This window comes from Herpailurus yagouaroundi, unplaced genomic scaffold, assembly GCF_014898765.1.
Source record: "Herpailurus yagouaroundi ecotype Mexico unplaced genomic scaffold, PumYag 163, whole genome shotgun sequence".
NCBI classification, from domain to species: domain Eukaryota; kingdom Metazoa; phylum Chordata; class Mammalia; order Carnivora; family Felidae; genus Herpailurus; species Herpailurus yagouaroundi.
In genome coordinates, this window is record NW_024412404.1 from 67440411 (window position 1) to 67459753 (window position 19343).

A 19343-nucleotide genomic window follows, 5' to 3' on the forward strand; every position below is an offset into this window, starting at 1 on the left:
CAGGCTCCAGGCTCCGAGCCATCAGCCCAGAGCCCGACGCGGGGCTCGAACTCACGGACCGCGAGATCGTGACCTGGCTGAAGTCGGACGCTTAACCGACTGCGCCACCCAGGCACCCCTCAGTTCTCAGTTTTTAAGAGTCTCCTTATGCTTTGGCTCTCTCCCAGTCTAACCTCCTCTTTTTTTTCCTTCCCCTCCCCCATGGGTTTCTGTTAAGTTTCTCAGGATCCACATACACTTAGGGTTTTCATCTCGAGTTAATTTTTGTGTGTGAGTCGGTACAGTGGAGGTGTGCCTTTCCCCACGGGCGCCGGCTAGCTCACTGCCGTGGGTGGATAAGTTTGCCTTCCCCAGTGGGTTGCTTTGGCGCCTTGGTTGAAAATCAGTCTGTGTGTGCCTCTTTCTGACTGTTCTGTTGTATCGATCTGCTCATTGAATGTGACTCCAGGACCACCTGTCCTGGTCACAACAGCTTCATGGTGAGGCTGGGCGTCCGCGGGAGCCCCCCGGCTCCGTTGTCCGTCCTTCCGCGGATTGCTTTGGGCGTTCTCAGCCCTTTGCATTTGCACATGTGCGTCAGAGACAGTTTGTCCGTTTAGCAGAAGCGGCTGGAACTACGGCCGGGGCCGCCCAGATCCGTCGCGAGCGTGGGGGCACTGACGTCTCCTGGTGCGGAGCCTGGGGCTTATGAGGATGGCAGGTCTCTTCTTCTACTCGGGTCTTCGCTTCTCTCAGCATCTCTTGTGGTTGTCAGCCCAGAGGTCTTGTGTGTCTTTCATTAAACGTATTCCTACATAATTTGTGGTTTTTGCGGTAGTTTACCGTCAACAGTATTTTCGAATGTTACACTTTCCAGTTATCTGCTGTTGTAAAGACACGCGCACCAGATCTCGTGGATTGATCTTGTAGCCGGTGGCCGTGCTGGCCGAGTCCTCAGGGCCCCTCTGTCCGTGTGTCCGCGGTCAGCACCTGCAGACACAGCCCGCTGCACGTTGTCTTCTCTGCTTCCGTGCCCGGCCGGGGGCGAGCGCGGGTGCTCCTCTCGCAGTGGAATGCGGGGGGTGGCAGGCGCCACGGGGCGGGGGGGTGCCGGGTGCCACAGGCCGGGGGTGGCGGGCGCCAGGGGGCGGGGGGTGCCGGGTGCCACGGGAGGAGGCGCCGGGTGCCGTGGGGGAGGGGGTGTGCCGAGGCTGTGGAAAGCTGTCAAATGCGTGTTCTGCCTCTATGGAAATGATCCTGTAGGTTTCCCTTTAGTCTGTAAATTCGGGAGTTCCACCGGTTTCAACTGTGCCAGACCGGAGCGGCATCCCTGGGCCAAACTCACTTGGTCACGCTGGGTTTTCCCTTACGTATTTCTGCATGTGGCCTGTGGGCACGCTCACACACGTGCACACGCGGGGCTGTGGTTCTTTCTGCGCCGTGCCTTCGAACACGTTTGCCAGGGTCTGCCATCGGCGCCGCGCTGGCTTTGTAGAACAAACGGGAAGGAGCCGTGTGAGGTTGGTGGGGCGGTTGATGGGACTCACCGGAGAACCCGTCACTGTTCCGTAGGAAGGTTTTTGGTGCAAACCCCATTTCTTTAATAGAGAAGTTTCTGTTTCACTGCGTGTCCTTCCACTTTGTGAGGCATTTGTTCCCTTCCCCCGAGTTGTTCAGCCTGTTGACATAATGTTCAAACGTTCACGTGTGCTCATTGTTCTTTGAACGTCTGCATTGGTCACCTTTGACTTCTGATGCTGGTCACCTGTGTCCTTTTCTTCCTGATTCACCCGCCTAGCGGCTCATCAATTGTATTAATCTGTTTAAGAGCCAGCTTTTCATTTGATTTGCTTTATTGTTTGTCACCTGCAGTTGTGCATGAAACTCAGCCTGTGACCCCTCCGTGTGGTCGGGGTGGGCGCTGGCCTGGGCACGTGGCCCTGAGCTGCGTGGGGCCAGTTCTCCCAGTCACGTCTTCTTTTTTATTATCATTTTTAATGTTTATTTGTGAGAGAGGGAGAGAGAGAGAGAGAGAGAGAGGGAGGGAGCACACGAGCGGGGAAGGGGCAGAGAGAGAGGGGGGGGACACAGAATCAGAAGCAGGCTCCAGGCTCTGAGCTGTCAGCACAGAGCCCGACGCAGGCTCGAACTCACGGACCGCAAGATCATGACCTGAGCCGAAGTCGGCACTTAACCGACAGGCGCCCCACCTCTGTCATGTTTTTATGGACCTCGGGCTGTGTTCACGTTCTTCAGACACCACACTGCTTTTCCCTCCAGACTCTGCATTTCTGTGATTTCTTCCCCCCGGGTGCTGCCTTCCTCCACCGTAGCTGAGGTCCCCGGGGACCCCTCTCTGCAGTCGCATGAGCCAGAGGCCCCACACTGCGGGTTGGGGAAGGCAGCCCCGTGGGTCACGGCGGCTTAGGCTCACCCCCTCACAGCCCTGGGTGACCCCGTCCTTCTGTGGGATCACAGCTGGGGATGAGTCACGTGTCTCTGAAACCCACGTCCCACTATTGTGTGTGGATACTTGGGGAATCGGAATTGAGCGTGTCACTTGGTAAACGGGCAGAGGAAAGTGCTCCCAGAGGCTGGCCTTGGTGTGCTCTGGCCGGTCTGTGTTCCCCTTTGGGGCCCCAGAAGGTGACCCTCCACGGGAAGAAGCCGCGTTTCTGCCCTCACTTACTGCCTCTGGGCCTCCCCGGCAGAGGCAGGCAGGTGTGCTCCACGGGGGACATGGCTACGCTGGGCTCTCCGTCGGGCTGTGGGTGCGCCTCCTCGTGGGGGACGTGGGGCACGGTGGGCCCCGAGTCTGCACCCTGTCACGTGGGAGTTTGGAAGCTGCCCGACCGACCGCACAGTCTTGCGGGGGCGGCGACGGGGCACGGGGCGCGGGACCTGGGCGGCACCGGAGGCTGCCCGCCGTGCTCTGAGCCTCCCCTGCCGGGTCTCCCGGCACTCGCCTTTGAGAAGCGGCCTCCTTGAGCATCGGCCCGAGAGCGGCCTGTGCCGGACGGAGGCCGTGGCGCCCTTCTCTGGGCCCTCCCCGCCCGCGGTCTCCTCTCCCGCAGCCCACCGCCTGCGTTCTGGACTTTGCTGCTGCCGCGCATCTGTGTTCCCAAACCCAGGCGTGTGCTTAGAGCTGGAGTTCCGGTTTCGTCACCTGTGCACCTGGGGGTGCGCTGCATGACCCCCTCACTCCTGCCCAGCCCCCCATGCCCACTCTGCGGTCTGAGGGGGTTTGGGTTCAGCCTCTCAGGTGTGACATTACAAGGGCCGTGCTCACGGTCTTTTGCAAACCCGGAGAAGCCGTGTGAACGCGGTGGCATGTGGACTGCTGGCCGTTGCGGAGGTTGGACGGGACCGGACGGCGGGGCCTCGGTGTCTCAGATGTCTGCCTGTGAGGCCCCAGGGTCCCGACCGTGGGGGTGAGGGCCCCACCCTCCGCAGCAGCCACCCGCCTGTCCGTGGGGGATTCTGAGCAGAGTCCTGATGGAAAGAGCAGTACCGGGGGCCCAGGGAGGCCTGTCCGCGGGCGGGTAGGCAGGGCGGCCAGGCAGGGGACGGGGCACGTTCCCACCTGTCGCTAGGGTGCCCGCGGTCCAGCGCTCGCCCTCTCTGGTTTGTGCATCTGGCAGGCGGGCCCGGCTGGGCAGGTCTCTGCTGAGAAATGGTCTCAGCCCCGATGGCTGGCCTGGGTGGAAGGTGTCCATGGGGTGGGTCATTTCGGTTTTTATAGGCCGTTATTCCCGATTAAACCTTAGTTTCTCAGACATCAGTCCTCAGTGACTGTACGTTGTCATCGTAAGTGTATTTTGTCCCCAGGCACCCTTGAGGAGAAAATGTTCGTTCGTGGTCAGGTTCGCCCAGGCCTTGTTCCCAGTGGCGACGGGTTCTGAGCACGTCTTTGCCAGATGCTGAGCACGATCCTGCCTCGTGCGTAATTGAAGAGGGCGCGTTTCTGAGCCGTCGTCCGTGGGAGGATCTCTTGCGGTTTTCATTCCCACTTTGGATGCTCTTGCCGTGGCGGCTGCCGCGAAAGGAGTGGTGGCCGAGGGGAGGAGCGGTGCGGGCTGCCCTGTCCCTGCTCCTCCGCAGTGAGGCCCTGACCGCCCTGCACCGCTCCGTGCGCGTTCTCCTGGTGGAAGGCCCACCTCTGCTTCCTTTCACAAAACTATTTTTAGCCTCAGTATTTCTGAACGTGCAGGCAAGACTTCCTTTCTCGTGAAAGGAAACGGTTTTCCTCCACAGGGATAGGCGTCTGGCGAGGGGTGGGATTTCCCGGGACATCGGTGGTGCGGACCGGAGGCCTTGGCCCGCTCTGCACCCAGGCTTAGGGAGCCCCTGGCGCTCGATTGTTTTAAATGACTCGTGTTTGAAAGTTTTAAGGACGTATTTGAGGAAGCGGAGTTTCTGGGCTGGCATACGCTGTGTGCGAACACGGGGCCCGTCGCCACCGCGGGCCGGCTTCGTGCTAGCCTGTCAGGATGCGGCCCATAGGACTCGGGCCGTGGCGGCTTGCAGCCCTGAGCCCAGCCTGCGGCCCCTCCTCCTGACGGAGCTGTGCCCGGACCACGCGAGCCAGCGGCTGCATGGACGCCACCACCCGGCCGGGGTTCGGCACGTGGGGGTGGGAGTCACAATGGGGTGGGTTCCCCCTGGAAGGCCTGTCCCCGTGGCCCCCCTTCCCACCATGGCACGGCAAGGGACTCTTCCCGTCCTCCTCAGGCCTCACCGTGGGTGGGGGCTCCCTCCTGTGACAGCAGCTCCTGCTTCCGGCACTTTCTTTCCCGTTGCGGCCCAGACCTTGGCTTCCTTCCTGAGAAAGTCCTCTTTCCAGATGCTTCTACAGGTCTTTTTTTTTTTTTTTTTTTTTTAATGTTTTTATTTATTTTTGAGAGAGAGAGAGACTGAGCGCAAGCAGGGGGAGGGGCAGAGAGAGAAACACACAGAATCTGAAGCAGGCTCCAGGCTCTGAGCTGTCAGCACAGAGCCGGACGTGGGGCTTGAACTCATGAACCACAAGATCATGACCTGAGCCGAAGTCGGACGCTCAACCGACTGAGCCACTCAGGCGCCCCCAGATGCTTCTACAGGTCTTAACTGCACATCTGTAGTTAGTGTGTTCGTGAGCATTTGCCGTGTTCGCTGCCTACAAGGGCCAGGCAGTGAAGGCAGACACAGAGAGAGACAGGGAGACAGAGAGACAGAGAGAGGGAGGGAGGGGTCCCTGCCCCGTCTTCCGCTTAGGCAGCCACTGCGGGGTCAGGTGGGGGTGGCTCCCGCAGGTGGGAGGGAGAGGGGGACAGAGGTGCGTTAGGCTAGAGGTCAGGCCGCCCCCCGGGGCACCGGGCGAGCTGCAGGGGAGTGGCGGGGGTGGGGAGGTTCTCATCGAGCGCACGAGGCCCTGGCTGGGCTCATGTGGCCCCGGTACAAGGGGGTCTGCGTAGGGCCTGCAGTCACGGGCCCTGTCGCCTCCAAGGGCCTCTGCCGCCCTCATGGCCGCTTTTCTGCGGCATGTGCTCTGGCGGCGGCGGGGGGCATGGCCCGTCTGGCTCCCTGGGCCTCCTGCCCTGCTCTATCCGGCCGCCGCGGTGGCTGTGGGGAGCGGCGCTGTCGGGGGGCTCTGCGTGGGTGTGCCGCGGGTTGGGCCGCAGCCGTGGGCAAGGACGCGGGGACGAGCGCCCCCGCCCAGCCGCTGCCCGGCTCTCGTCCGCAGAGGTGAGCCTCTCACTCGTGTCAGCCCCCTTGGCGTCTTTTGGTCGTTTCTCCATCAGACCTGTTGTCGTTTTGCTTTGCCGTCCGGTTCTTCGGCGTCGGGCAGCCGAGCCCTCGCCCATGTGCCTTTCGACGTTCGTTGTGGTCGAGCGTGTGGTTCTGTTCAGCAGCGGCGGGCAGACTTTGAGTCATAGTGTGTTTTCCGTGAGCTTTGGAGTCCGCTGGCCTAGTGGGGCTGCGGGGCCTCGCCCAGGGGTGCGGGATGGCGCTGGGCCAGCCTCCCCGGGGTGGGGGGAGGTGAGGGCGTCGTCCCGTGGCCTCCAGTCTGGCATCGCCTCCGCCAGGAGCGTCCTGCTGCTTTTCGCGCACAGAATTTTCACAGCTAAACGTTGGTCCCTAAGCGTCATCTTTGTTCGCTGTTGCAGTTGTCATGGGGTTTCCTCCTCAGCTCATCTTGTGACCAGTGTTTGTGTTTAGGACAGCTGTTGATTTTGGGTCTCACTTTTACATCCTGCTACTTTTTCCTCCGTGCTTTTATGTCTGTTTTAGTTTCATCGCCGACCCTGGTCCTTTGCACATGCTGTCCTCTCACCTGTTACCCTCCTGGTTGTTCTCTCTCTTTCGTCTTATTCCTTAATCTCTTTGGCGTTGGTCTAGGTGTTACGGAAATGACGGCGTCTTTGCCCCGTTCCTGACCTTGGGGGCGAGTGTTTCCCCACAAGACAGGGACCGGCTCCAGGGTGTGAGTGCGTGTGCTGTGTGTCATTTTTAACACATGGTTCTGTCACACTCAATTCTGTTGCTACAGAACAAGAAAGAATAAAGAAAACATTTAACTCAAAAAGCCAAAATACAGAATTATGTCATAAACTAAAGTCACATGAGAAGATGAATGTAAACCATGTTTGTTGTTGAATGAAAAAGTAAACAAAAACCCACCAGAAAACCAGTAAATTAAGGCAATGTTGATGGCTGTCTGCACCCAAACGTGAAACGCATAGTTGAGAAATGCAGGCGCCAGAGGGAGGGCGGGACGTCAGGCCACGTGGCTGCTCTCGTGGTCAAGGCTCCTCCCGCAGTGGGATCGGAGTCCTCCCCAGAGACCTTATTTCACAGTAAAATCTGAGTGGGCGAAGCGTTCAGAGGGACACCAACTGTTCCGTTGTATGCAACCCGCCCGTGTTCGTAACACGGAGGACGTGTGTCAGTTTTCTGCCCGTGTGACAGCAGCACAAGTGCAGGCTTCCACAGCGGCCCCGCCTCTAGGTTCTGGGGGGTGGGCTTCTGGGCGCAGCCGCCCCAGGTTTGGCCCACGTCAGCACCTTGCTGTGGGAGAGGTGAGGGCGGGCCGCAGAGAGCCAGTGCTCGGCCTCCCCTCCCCGACCTTTAGAGCCTCTTGGAAAATTTCCCAGCTGACATCTGATAAGGGCAGACCCACCCAGGATAACGCCCCTTCTGATGAACTTAAGATCAACTAATCTTGGGGTTTAATTATACCTGCAGAATCCTTCCACCTTTGCCACTGGTGTCCCCTGACCAGAGGAGTGACATCTTATCATTTCCACGGACGCCCAGACTCCCCAGGGAGGGGTTGTCGGGGAGCACAGGGGTGGGGCGCGTGCAGGCACTTCCTGGTCTGTTAACTTGACATTAATGGTTGCAGACGTTTATTGAAGAAGTTTCATTTATTTCTTCTTTGTCTTTCTTCATGTGAATCCACTCTTTTCTTTTTTAAATTTTTTTAATGTTTATTTATGTTGGAGAGAGAGACAGAGCCCGACAGAGCAGGGGAGGGGCAGAGAGAGAGGGAGACACAGAATCCCAAGCAGTCTCCGGGCTCCGAGCCGTCAGCACAGGGCCTGATGTGGGGCTCGAGCTCACGAACTGTGAGATTGTGACCTGAGCCGAAGCCGGACGCTCAACCGACTGAGCCACCCAGGCAACCCAATGAAACCACTCTTCTAATCTGTATAATTTTCCTTCTCCCTGGAGAACTTTTTAAAACGTTACTTTTAGGGCCTGTCCCCTGGTGATGAGTTTTCCCAGGTGAGAACACCTTTATTTCAACTTGGCTTTTGAGAGATGGTTTTGCTGGACGCAGAGTCCTGGGTGGCTGGTGCTCCCTCTCACCGCGGGGAGCTTCCCACCCGACTGCGTGCTTGCTCGTGTCGCTGTCGGGAAGGTCGCCATGATCCGGCCCGGGTTCCCGTTTCCTCCGTCTTCCCAGATGCTCTCTGTCCCCGGCTTGGTGCACGTTGGATCCTGTGTGCCTGCGAGTAGCTGTTCTGGGGGGTGTGGCACCGAGTGCTCTCCCCGCGAGGGAGCGTCTGTGTCTGGTGTTTGTCCTTCATTGAAAAATTCGGTCCTTAGGACCCTGCAGGTGTTTTCCACTCTCTTTTCTGCCTCTTCCTGAAACCCCGTCATGTGACATCGTCTCATGATTCTTGGACATTCTGTCCTTTTGTCAGTGTTCTTCTCGGCGTTATGTTTTGGAAGTTTCTGCTGATGGGTCTTCTAGCTCGCTGCTCGCTCCCTCCGCGTGTGCGGCGTGTTGATGAGCCCGCCGGAGGCATTCTTCATGTTGTTACAGTGGGTTTGATCTTAGCGTCTGCTTTGCGTTCTTAGAGCTTCCGCCACGCTGCTCGCGTGGCCGTCCGTCCCCGTGTGCCCTCCAGGCTGTCTGTCAGCACCCTCCGTGTGCCCTGCGCTTGCTTTCTGGCGTTCCGGAATCGGAGTCCCAGCCGAGAGGGACTCAGATGCACTTTCTGCGTCTTTGCACTGTTTTCCCCTCGCCTGTTAGGCAGCCTGGTAGTTTTTTGCCGGGAGCTGGACTTGAAGCGTTGGGTCCCAGGGGCTGAGGTCGCTTGAGGCCTTCTGTTAACGTGGCCCCGGGCCGTGTTTACGGTGTGCCGCGGCCATGGCGTCGGAGGCTTCGTGGTCCCCCGGTGCCCTCGCCTGTGTCCCGGGGGCTCCGTGAGGGCAGCTCACAGGCGGTCTGTGTCGCGCCCTCTTGCGCCGGAGCCCTGCCTTGTGCTGGCACGGCGTGGGGGTGGGGAGCGCCCCGCGGTCTGCGGCCCGTCTCGGACTGTGGCTGCGCCTGTGTCCCTGCACTGTGACCCCTCCCCCGTTCCTTCGGGGCCGTAGGCAGGCAGGTTGGGGGGAGGCGCCCTTTCCAGGGGTGGCCTGGGCCCGGGTGACCCCCCCCTTCCCCGGCGTGGCGGGCTTTCGGTGTGGAGGGCGCTGGGGGTATTTCACCGAGGCTGCTCCCCCCGTCCCCCGGCCGGCGCCAGGAGGGGTCTTTCTCCAGGGATCTTCTCCAACCTAGACCATGAGCACGTGCCGGGCTACCTGGAGGGAGAACCCACCACAGTATGGGGCCTCCGCGACGTGGTCTCGAGGGCTTCTCCGTACACTCGTCCGTGCCCGGCTTCCCGCAGGTCTCAGCTGACCGTTGGCGCCTCGGTACTAGGCTTTGGTTCCAGCATCTTCTCTGGGAGAGCAGGTCTGCGCCGCGACTCGAGTGTCCTCCTGTCTGTCTGGGCTCCGGGGTGGCGGTTTGCTGCCCGCTCCAGCTCCCTGGCAGGTCCAGGAGACGCCGGCGTGATGCCCGGAGCGGGACTTGCAAGCCCGTGTGGCTGCGGCTGGACCGGGGTCCCGGCTGTCCCGTTACCTGTAACGAGAATCGGCCGATTTCTCTGAGCTGCTGGTGCGGCCAGTTGCCTCGGCCGCTTTCCCGGTGGAGCCTTCTGTGCATTCGCGGGATAGTCCACACGGTTGGTTGTGAGGGGTGAGCCTTTAATGTGCTGTCACACTCCTTGAGCGTGGGTGTCTGCGCTGATGGTCACAGGTGGGGTGGGCGAGACGTTCCTCCCTTTCTGTGTGCGCCGTCTCATCATGTATATGTGTCAGCGTTATGTTTGCTTCAGAGCAGGGACCTCGAAGCTTCCGTGGAGCTGTGCTGCCCGCGAACGTCACCAGCCACGTGTGTGGTTTAAAATTAAGTGATGTTAAAAATGCAGCGATTTAGCCACAGGAACCACATTTCAAGTGTGAATTTGGCTGCTGCAAGTCTATGATTGTGGAGGGTTCCACCGACAGTGCCGGTCCCTGTGTCAGTGGGAGCGTCCTGTGGGCCACACCGTCCAGCCCTGGGGCCACCGCGCGCGGGTGGGTGTGTGTGGGTGTGAGTGTGCATGCACGTCGAGGCGTGTTTGAAGCGTTGCTCTCGGCCCGGCCCGTCGGTAGCAGCTGCTGCTGCAGGAGGGGCCCGGGGGGCCGCCGTCGTACCCTCCGCAGAGTTTTCCCCGTTCCCCTTTCACGGTGGTTTGTAGCGGCCGGTGGTTAGCGTGCTGCACCGCATCCGAGAGCCGTCATGGTCTCTGCTTCAAGTTTTGAACACGAAGTTACAAATTACGAAAGTAGGGGCGCCTGGGTGGCTCCGTTGGTTAAGCGTCTGACTCTTGGTCTCGGCTCAGGTCACAAACTCGCGAACCGTGAGATCGAGCCCTGCGTCAGGCTCCGTGCTGACAAAACAGAGCCTGCGTGGGATTCTTTCTCTGCCCCTCCTGCTCTCTCTCTCAAAGTAAATAAGCAAACTTAAAAACCCCTCAAATACGAAAGTAACGTGTGGTGACCGTAAGCATATCAGAAGTGAAGAAACCGAAGGGTGGCCCTTGGCTCGGACGCCGCGCTCTGCACGCTGATGTTCTGTCCTTAGGAGCGGCGTCGGGAGCTGCGTCCTGGCCACGATCCGGTCCTCGGGTCGTGCAGCCGCGTGGTCTCCTCCTCCGCGCCCGGGAGCACTTGCACTGGAAGGTGGCCGCGTCGTCCCGTCAGTGGACGGCCTGCTCGCGGCTCTTTCATCCGTGCCGGGACTGGGGGCCGGCAGGACTGCTGGGGCCCGGCCGCGTGTCCGGGCCCCCGTCCCGGGAGGCCCCCCTTGCTCTGGCCACGTAGCCCGGGGCTCGCGGTGTCGCCGGTTCGGGCGGTGGGAGAGTGCGTGGACCCACCGAGTTTGCGGCCACCACCGCAGTCCACGTTACAGCGTGTCCATCACCCCGTGATGGGGAAACCCGTGCCCAGCAGCGGCCACCCCCACCCCTGGCCACGGTCCGCTTCCTGTCTGCGCGGACCGTGCTGAAGGTGGAGTCACGTGTTACTTCCCTTTTGTGTCTGGGTTCTCCCACGTGGCGCGTGTTTTTGAGGGTCGCTGTGCTGTAGCGGGTGGCCGAGCTTCCTTCCTGTTTAAGGCCGAGTCGCAGTCATTTGTGTGGATGGGCGGTGTTTTGCTCATTCGTTCATCCACGCGTGGGCATTTGGGCCGTGTCCACCTTTTGGCGACTCTGACCGGTGCCCCGGTGTCGGTGCCTGTTTCTCTGTGACGGCTGCTTGCATTTTGCTGGATCACATGTAGACTCTGATTCGCGCTTTAGGGACCCGCTGGACTGTTTCCCGCAGCACCTGGGGGCTCCGGCTCCTCTGCATCCGCCGCGGGGGGTGCGCAGGGGACCTGCCGGGTGGGCCTGGCTGTCCCCGACGGCCCACGACGCGCCTTTCCGTGCACCTGGTGCTCGTGCTGCCCAGACCCGCCCCGGGTTCTTTTTTTGGGATGGCGTCCTCCCTGCTGCCCCCCGGGGAGACGACGGAGTCTGGGGGGCTCGCTGACTGCGGGTGGGGGCTGCTGGGGTGCTGTGCCGTCCTGTGCAGACACTGGTCCGGCTGTGGACCGTCCCTCCCCGTGACCCCATGGGGACAGAGCAGGGCTGAGGGTCGGCCGTGGACGCCCGGCACTGCGGGGCCTGCCTGTTGCCTGGCGAGTTTGGTCCCTGGGGACTGAGAGCCAGGCCCCCTCCTGGGGGGTGGGAGGTCCCCCATGTGGACGCCCCCCCCCCCCCCCCAGCACGGGCCCCACAGTGAGGCCCGCGAGGTGGTGTTCACCACCCCAGTGTCTGCTCGTGGCTCTTTGGGGCTGTGTCGACGATCTGACTGTGTTTTCTTTCTCTCTTCCTAATTTATAGCCAGAAAACCTGCAGAAGAACTGGCTGCGGGAGTTCTATCAGGTAAGAGGTGCCGTGACCGCGTGCTTCTCAGATGGCCTCTTTGTGCCGTGAGTACCTGCTCTTTGTGGAGACCGTGCTGTGTCCGGGTCGGGTGCGGGCTGGGGCTGTCCTGGGGCTGGCTGTGCGGGGTGTCACGTGCCTCCGTGGAGGCACCTGTTCCGATTCCTCTCCCTCCGGGTGGGGGTCTCCGTATGGTTGGGGGGGGGGGCGTTGGGAGCTTCTGGGGACATTAGGGTACCTTTCAGGAAGGTCCTCTGGTGGCAGCATAAAGGCGGCAAAGCCACGTGGGAGGCCACGGTGGGGTCTGGGCCAGGGTGTGGGGAGGACCCGGGTCCGAGGCTTCAGGGGGAGGCGCTGCCGGGTGAGGGGCCAGGTGCTGGCACCGAGCGTTGAACAGGTATTGGCGGAGCCCGTGGTCGGCGCGAATTCTGTTCCGGATGCTCGGGGGCGGGTTGGAAGCGGCGGACAGACGGCTGTGCTCCCAGGGTGCGTGCTGCGTGAGCAGACGGGTGGCCAGCGTGGCCAGGGGGCCAGGGGAAGCTCAGGTGTTTCCGGATGACAGGTGGCAGCGGAGTTGAGCACGTGGCACGTGTACACGTGGGACCCCCCAGGTAGTACGTTGGAGAGGCCACTCCGAGGCACGGGATGCCTGAGGAGACCTTGTGGGTGAGAGGAGCCGAGTGGCCAGGCGTCCAGCTCGGCGAGGGCCGTGGGCAACTGGCCCTGCCAGGGTGTGAGGGGTCCACAGCTCCGAGGGCAGCTTGGAGGAGGGTGGCGCAGGTGGGGCGTTGGGGGAGGGGCAGCTGGGGGACGGTCCCCTGCCCCTGTCCCCTGCCCTCCTGCAGCTCTGCTGAGCCCGCGGCCGTGCCGTGTGAACAGGACACAGTAGGAGATGCTGGGGATGGCCCTGGGCCCCCCTTCCTCCTGGCCTTGGGGTGCGGCAGGCTGAGATCCGAGGTGCTGAGGGGCAGGGGCAGGGCACAGCAGCCGATGGACGTGGGCACGGGCTGTGTCCTGCCTGCCTGGGCAAGGTGCCGGCCCCGGGCTCCCGCCGTCCCTTCCGGGTGTCGAGGGCGGTCGCGCATTGGGTCTGCTGGTGCCGAGCCATCTACCAGAGGCCCAAGGGGCAGCGGCGGGTGGTGGCAGATCGTGGGGCCGCAGGCACGGGAGGGCAGAGCCTCGGACAGTCTTTTTCGTCCCTTGCTGTCCCGTCCAGCGAGGTGCGTCCTTCTGGGGTGTTTGGAGGTGGGGTCCCTCCCTCGCCCATCCCGCACGAATTGTCCGCCGCGTGTCATGCTTGGTTCTCGGCAGGGATGGAAGGCAGACCCCTGGGACACCAGGGAAGCTCTGGAAGGAGCAGCCCGTGGGGTGAGCAGGTGGGAGGCCGTCAGCGAGGGTCTCTGGCAGTGAGGTGGGGCTGGTGGGCTCTCCGCCCTCCCCCTCTAACCTTCTGCCCTGCCCAGGGACCTCCGGCCCAGGCCCAGCCCTGGCCCAGCTGTTGCCAGTGTCCGCTCCGGGCGGGAAGCCGGCCGAGCAGGCGAAGCAAGGGCCCTTCCTGGCCAAGCGCTGGCCTCTCGGGGGCTGGACGGGCTCCAGGGCCCCTGCTGCCTGTGGTGTCCTCCTGTGGCTCCCTGGCCCCCTGGGTCTGTGTCCATTTCGGCTGGAGCGGCTGCCCTGTGAAAGCTACGGCTCCCGTGTCTCAGAGGTGGGCCCCGGGTGGGGGGTGGGAGGAGTATAGAGCGTGAGGTCGGGGAGGCGCACGTCCTGGCTCCTGGCGCGCAGAGAGGCCCATGGGAGGCGAGACGCCACCCGACAGGCCCCAAACTGGACCCCAGTGCCAACTTTGCCCTTCTTACTCTGCTGGTGATGGGGCCACCGGTCACCACTGCTGTGGCAGCCAGGTACCAGTGGTCTGAGAGGGAGTTCGGGGCCGGGCAGCTGCCCCTCCTGTGAACTCTGGCCCCTGGAAAACCACAGACCAACAGGTGTTTCCCCCTCTCTGAGCCTCCTCGCTGCACACAGCCACATTGGGCTGTTTCCGGAACTGGGGACCCGGGACCCAGAACCCAGAGGGGCAGGCAGCCTGTTGCCAGAGCACCTGGTGTCCAGAGTGCTGAGCCTTTATTCACAGAAAGGGGATCGAGAGCCACGGTGTGCACGTGGAGGTGCCATTCTTCCCGGCTTGTGTGCAGAGGTCTCCTCAGAAGGAAGAGATTCTGGTGACGGTTCCTTTCTTTCTTATTTGAAAGAACACTTTTTTTTTTTTAGCGTCTATTCATCTTAGTGTGAGAGTGCACGCAGGGGAGGGGCAGAGAGAGAGGGAGACACAGAATCCCAAGCAGGCTCCAGGCTCCGAGCTGTCAGCACAGAGTCCGACGTGGGGCTCGAACCCACGGACCGCGAGACCATGACCTGAGCTGAAGTTGATGCGTAAGCGACTGAGCCACCCAGGCGACCCTCAGTGACGGTTCTTGTAAGAATTAAACGGGAGCCCCCCAACACATTTTGGGCTGACCTGGGCAGTGAGGTGTTCAGCCGGCTGGCCTGAGTGCAGAGGGAGTGGGTCCCGCCAGAGCCCAGGCCAGTGCGCTGGGCCAGCACTCAGGGACGAGGCGCCTCGAGGCCCCGGGGGCCTCTGGGTCCCTGCCTTTTTAAAAAGTGTTTAATCCTGGAGTTTCTGTTATGCGGCCATTTTTCAAAGGAGCCTTTGATAAGCTGCTTTTGTAAATACAACTGAATACGACATCTGTGCCTTTTAGAACCCTTGGATTAATTTTCCTTTTTCTGTAACACTTATCACCATAAAAAAGCAGGGAACAAGAGAAATATTGTTGGCGTTTCCATCCTTAGTTTTGATGGGCCTCTGATGCTTTTGGCATCCAGGATTTTTACATATTTGGTCCTGAGTGTGGCCTTGGCACCAGAGAGGTGGTCAGTCTTCCAGAAGGTGCACAGCCTGGTGTCACCCCTGCTGGCCTCCCCACGCCCCTCCCTGTCCTGTCTCCCTGAGCATCAGACTCTTGGTCCTGTGGCCGGTGACACCAGTCTCCCCCTTGTTGGGGTGCGCGGGCTCTAAGTACAGGGGCCAATCCCTGCTCTCATCTACCTCCATACCTCCATGCCAGCGGCAGGCCTTGTGACCCCTTCACGGCCCACCCAGAGCCTCCCCCAGGGCCCGGCCATGTCCCCATTCTGCTCTCTGTAAGCAGCAGGGTGCTCCCTGAGGCCGTAACTCTGGTTGGGTACCTTTCGTGCTTCTGGTCCCCCTGGGTGAGAGCCTAGGGTCCATGCGTGGCCTTCTCTGCGCTGTCTCCAGACACGCTGGGTGTTTCAGGCCTCTGTGCTTGCTCTAAGTTGGCCGTCCGAGCCTTCCTGCCCCATGCACGCCCCTGCCCCCACTCTCTCCCCTGCCCCCACTTTCCCGGTTCTTGTCCTTGTCACTCCCCACCACCTCCCCCGAGAGGCCCCTCCTGGTCACTCTCTTGGCTTCCCCTTACTCTTGCTGTGCTTTGTGGATTCATCTGAACTTGAACTTGCAGTCTGCCCGTTGGGTGCATATTGATCTGTCCCCCTGGAAATGCGGGCTGCACGTCATGGCCTGGATCTTTGTGCCCCGCCAAGTTCCTGCACCGAGGATAGTGTTCGAGGTGGGGCCTTTGCGAGGGGAATAGGAAATCGATGAGGTCACGCGGCGGGCCCACGGTGACATTACTGCCCCCATAAGGAGAGAGAGGGGCCACAGTGTGGGAGGGCCGGCCAGCGGGCCAGGTGCTAGGGGCCACGCCCTTGGGAGCTTCTGTCACACCGGAGAGACAGCCGGAAAGCCCCGTGGGTGGTCCAGGGATGGTGCTGGGAAGGACATGGCCTGTCTGGGGCTGGGGGTTGCAGGCCCCTGTTGGTGGGGTTCTCAGGAAAGCTCTTGAGGAGGCCGTGCCCAGACGTGCTGCCTGCTCTACCCCTGACCCTCCAAACTGCGGGCGAGGCTGCCGGGAAGTCGGTTTTAACTTTTCTCCCCTGTGTGATGGTAGTGTGCTTGCACGTAGGCTCTTTGCCATCCCGCTCATGCTTGTCCTGAGCACTGGGCGTGTGTCGGGCACGTGGGGTGTGTGCTCAACAGTTCTTTCTTGAATAACAGTCTGGGGAAATTGCACAAAGCAGAAAGTGTGAATAAAATACCCCCAGCCCGTTCTGCCTCCGGCTTGACGCACGCGCCCTAACGCGTGTCTCACCAGCTGTGTGCCCGGAGGAGAGGGCGACCTCCTTAGCAGGTTGCAGGCACATGTGTTGTTACAGCTGAGCCGGGACATCTTTCTGTGCAAGTGAATGCATGCTCCCTGTTTTAATGGCTTCAGAGGATTTCGTTAACTGGACACACCAGCCTTTTTAGAGTCACCGTTCTGTTGATGGATTCCTAGGTTGTTTGGAGTTTATTGTAATGGTGTAGATAAACTGTAACACAGATATAATGTCTCTCATACGAATATAAATTGAACAAGTGTTGAAGATGTTTTAAATTGCAGTAATAAGTATTACTTGTTAGCGAGAGAAGTAAGATGAGAAGTTAGACCTGCTTCAAGCAAGACTCCCCAGAGCAAACCCAGATTCTTCTAGCAGCTGAGTGAGTTTATTTGCCTAAGAGATGGAAAACAGGCCAGTAATCAGTTCTTTCCACCAGACACCTTGTTCCTGTGGTCAAGAGTCATTTGCATTGTTATCAGGATTTAGAATTGACAGAATCGTAAAACAGCTCAGTGATCGGTAAGGTCAAGGTGGCCCAGAGGGGAGCTCCGCCGGACTCTGGACTTGCGAATCTGTTGGCCGTGTCAACGTCATTCACACGTTTTCTGGAGTGTGATTCCGAGATGGATGTGCGGAGCGGTCCTGCCTCCAGGTAACCTGCGGGAGTGGGCACCAAACGTGCCCTCCGAAACCGGAAAAGAGACACGAGACTGTGGTTTTCAGGCCCAGCCCACAGGCCGGACAGTGACCACGGAGGGTCAGCCCTGTGGCTGCCCCCCCCCCCCCCCCCCCGGGGGGGGCGTCCAGGCGGGCCCCGGCAAGGTGGAGGGTGCGGTCATTGCTTACAGCCGACCGGAGATGACCAGACAGGCAAGGATGCGGGCAAGCGGGACCCGTAGTGAGGAGAAAGCAGGCGTTTGGAGCTGGAGCGTCGCCAGCCTCACCAGCTCGGAGAACCTGCCTTGGGTTTTACGGGCTGCATCTGTTTGTTTTCCTCTTTTCCTCATTTGTTGGTTGTTTTGCTTTTTATGTTTTGCTTTCTTTTGATTATTTTGGGTTTAAGTTGCTTTCCTCCATCTCATTTCTGAAGGTGGAAGATAAAAATCACCAATTTCAGAGATCTGACGTGGGGCATCGTCACTAACAACCCTGCAGGCATTAGAAAGATAAGGGACTATCAGTGAGCAACTTCATGCTAATAAATTCAGAGATTTATGTGAGAGTTGCCCGTTTTTGGAAAAACAGAGCATCAAAGCTCACAGTCAAGAAGTACGTGAACTCAGCGGTCCTCTATCTGTTAAATTAAACTTTGCCCACCACTTTGGGACAAAAAAACCCAGGCCCGCGTGGTTTCAGTGGTGAATTCTGTCAAACACTGAAGCAAGACGCAGTGGCAATTCTGCAGAAACTTCCAGAGATATTGAGGCCCGGGCGATGCTTCCTCACTCCCGTGACACGAGTGTCGCCAGAGCACCAAGGCAGGCAGAGGCTTTACGTGACGAAGGTACATGTGCCAACGTCTCCCTTGAAATAAATGCAAAACATAAAACTTTAGCACCGAATGTGTGAAGCAGCGTGTACCAGCGTGTCACATGGGTACACACACACAGGCACAGCGGATGACAAAGTTAATGCGTCGTCACCAAGGAACAGATCAGAAATCGATAGATAAAGTTTACCGTGTCAACAGATTAAAGAAGAAAAGCCATGCGATCATCTCAGTATGTGCAGAGAAAGCATTTGGCAAAATTCTGTAACCACGTCTCATGCAGACTGTCAGCAAACTAAGGACTGAGGGGACCTCTCAGCCCGTGAAGGCGTCATTAGAGCCCACGGCTGACCTCATGCCCGATAGTGGGGCAGGGACGCCTGGCATCACCTCCCCTGTTCAGTGTGGTCCCGAGGGTCCTGGCCGGGCCGATCTGAGAGAAGGAACTGAGAGTCCCCGTGTGGGTGAAGATACGACTGCCGTCCGCAGGCTCACAGTGGGTCCACGGGAACCTTACTAGCGTAAGCGCGTTTGCTGGCAGTGTGCCAGGACTCTGCGGAGACATCTTTGTCCCCTTGGCCACGAACGGTTGGAGCCTTAAGTGGCGCTGACAGAGGAGGGGCCTGACGTAAACGTACCGGCGTCAACACCTGCACGTAGAGGCCTGTGAGCCGGGTACAAAGGACGCCAGAGACCACGTGAAGGGACGGGGAGGCACGTTGTGTTTGTGTCATGGAGACTCTGTGATGCTAGTGTGGTGACCCCCCTCTGACCAAGCCCCCGTTCAGTGCATTTCCACTCCAGACCTCTGGGTGGTGTTTCGGTAGAAGTCTACAAAGTAGGTCTAAGATTTTATGTGGAAAAGCAGAGGAACTAGAATAGCCAAAAGTTTAGGGACTCACACTCTGATTTCATGATTTGTTGTACAGTTACAGCCACCAGGACAGTAGTCTGGCAAAAGGACAGAGCTACAGACCAATGGAACAGAAAAGAGATCCCAAAGTAGAGCCAGGAATATGGCCAAGTGATCGACCGGGGCTGATGGCTGTTGATCAGAGGAAGGGTGTCGTTGAGCCCACGGTGCTGGGAAAGTGGGCCTTCGTCCATCCACACGCAGAAAGCAGCACGTTTTCTATACGTTGCACCGCAAGCAGATTAAAGTCAGCTGTGGACCTGAGTATGAAACCCAAAATTATAGAAGTCCTAGAAGAAAACTTAGGAGAACATCTTTGTGACCTTGAATTAGGCAAAGATTTCTTAGACACACCGAAGCACAATTCATAAGAGAAAAACACTGATGAATTAGAATTTGTCACAATTAGGAGTTGGCCAAGCCTAGCCAGTAGCTGCCCGCTGGGGAGTGGGAGGGAAGCACTCCCCCGAGTCCTAGTGAGCGGTGGGAGTCCTGCGTGGGGCTAGGGTCTCGTCCAGGGGTCTGTGTCCCTGCACCTGGGGGTCGTGTCCTTGCACCTGGGGGTCTATGTCCCCGCACCTGGGGGTTGTGTCCCCGCACCTGGGGTTGTGTCCCCGCACCTGGGTGTCCCTGCACCTGGGGTTTTGTCCCTGCACCTGGGGGTCGTGTCCCCGCACCTGGGGGTCTATGTCTCTGCACCTGGGTGTCCCTGCACCTGGGGTTTTGTCCCCGCACCTGGGGGTCATGTCCCCGCACCTGGGGGTCTATGTCCCCGCATGTGGGGGTCGTGTCCCTGCACCTGGGTGTCCCTGCACCTGGGGTTTTGTCCCCGCACCTGGGGGTCATGTCCCTACACCTGGGGGTCGTGTCCCCGCACCTGGGGGTCGTGTCCCCGTACCTGGGTGTCCCTGCACCTGGGGTTTTGTTCCCGCACCTGGGGGTC

General features: G+C 59.8%; 1 protein-coding gene and 1 long non-coding RNA gene across 2 annotated transcripts in view; one reads left to right on the plus strand and one right to left on the minus strand.

Annotated features, from left to right (window-relative positions):
* The window catches only part of INPP5A (inositol polyphosphate-5-phosphatase A), a gene marked incomplete at its 5' end in the record, with an annotated part of 175497 nt that overhangs the window by 33252 nt on the left and 122902 nt on the right, over positions 1-19343 (plus strand). Inside the window, one exon of the mRNA XM_040486937.1 lies at positions 11718-11759. Within this exon, the coding sequence (XP_040342871.1) occupies positions 11718-11759 (42 nt within the window). The remainder of the gene's footprint in view (positions 1-11717; positions 11760-19343) is intronic.
* The window catches only part of LOC121037417 (uncharacterized), a 6246-nt gene continuing 2531 nt past the window's right edge, over positions 15629-19343 (minus strand). The window contains exon 3 of the long non-coding RNA XR_005793774.1: positions 15629-18660. This is a non-coding gene — a long non-coding RNA (uncharacterized LOC121037417). The remainder of the gene's footprint in view (positions 18661-19343) is intronic.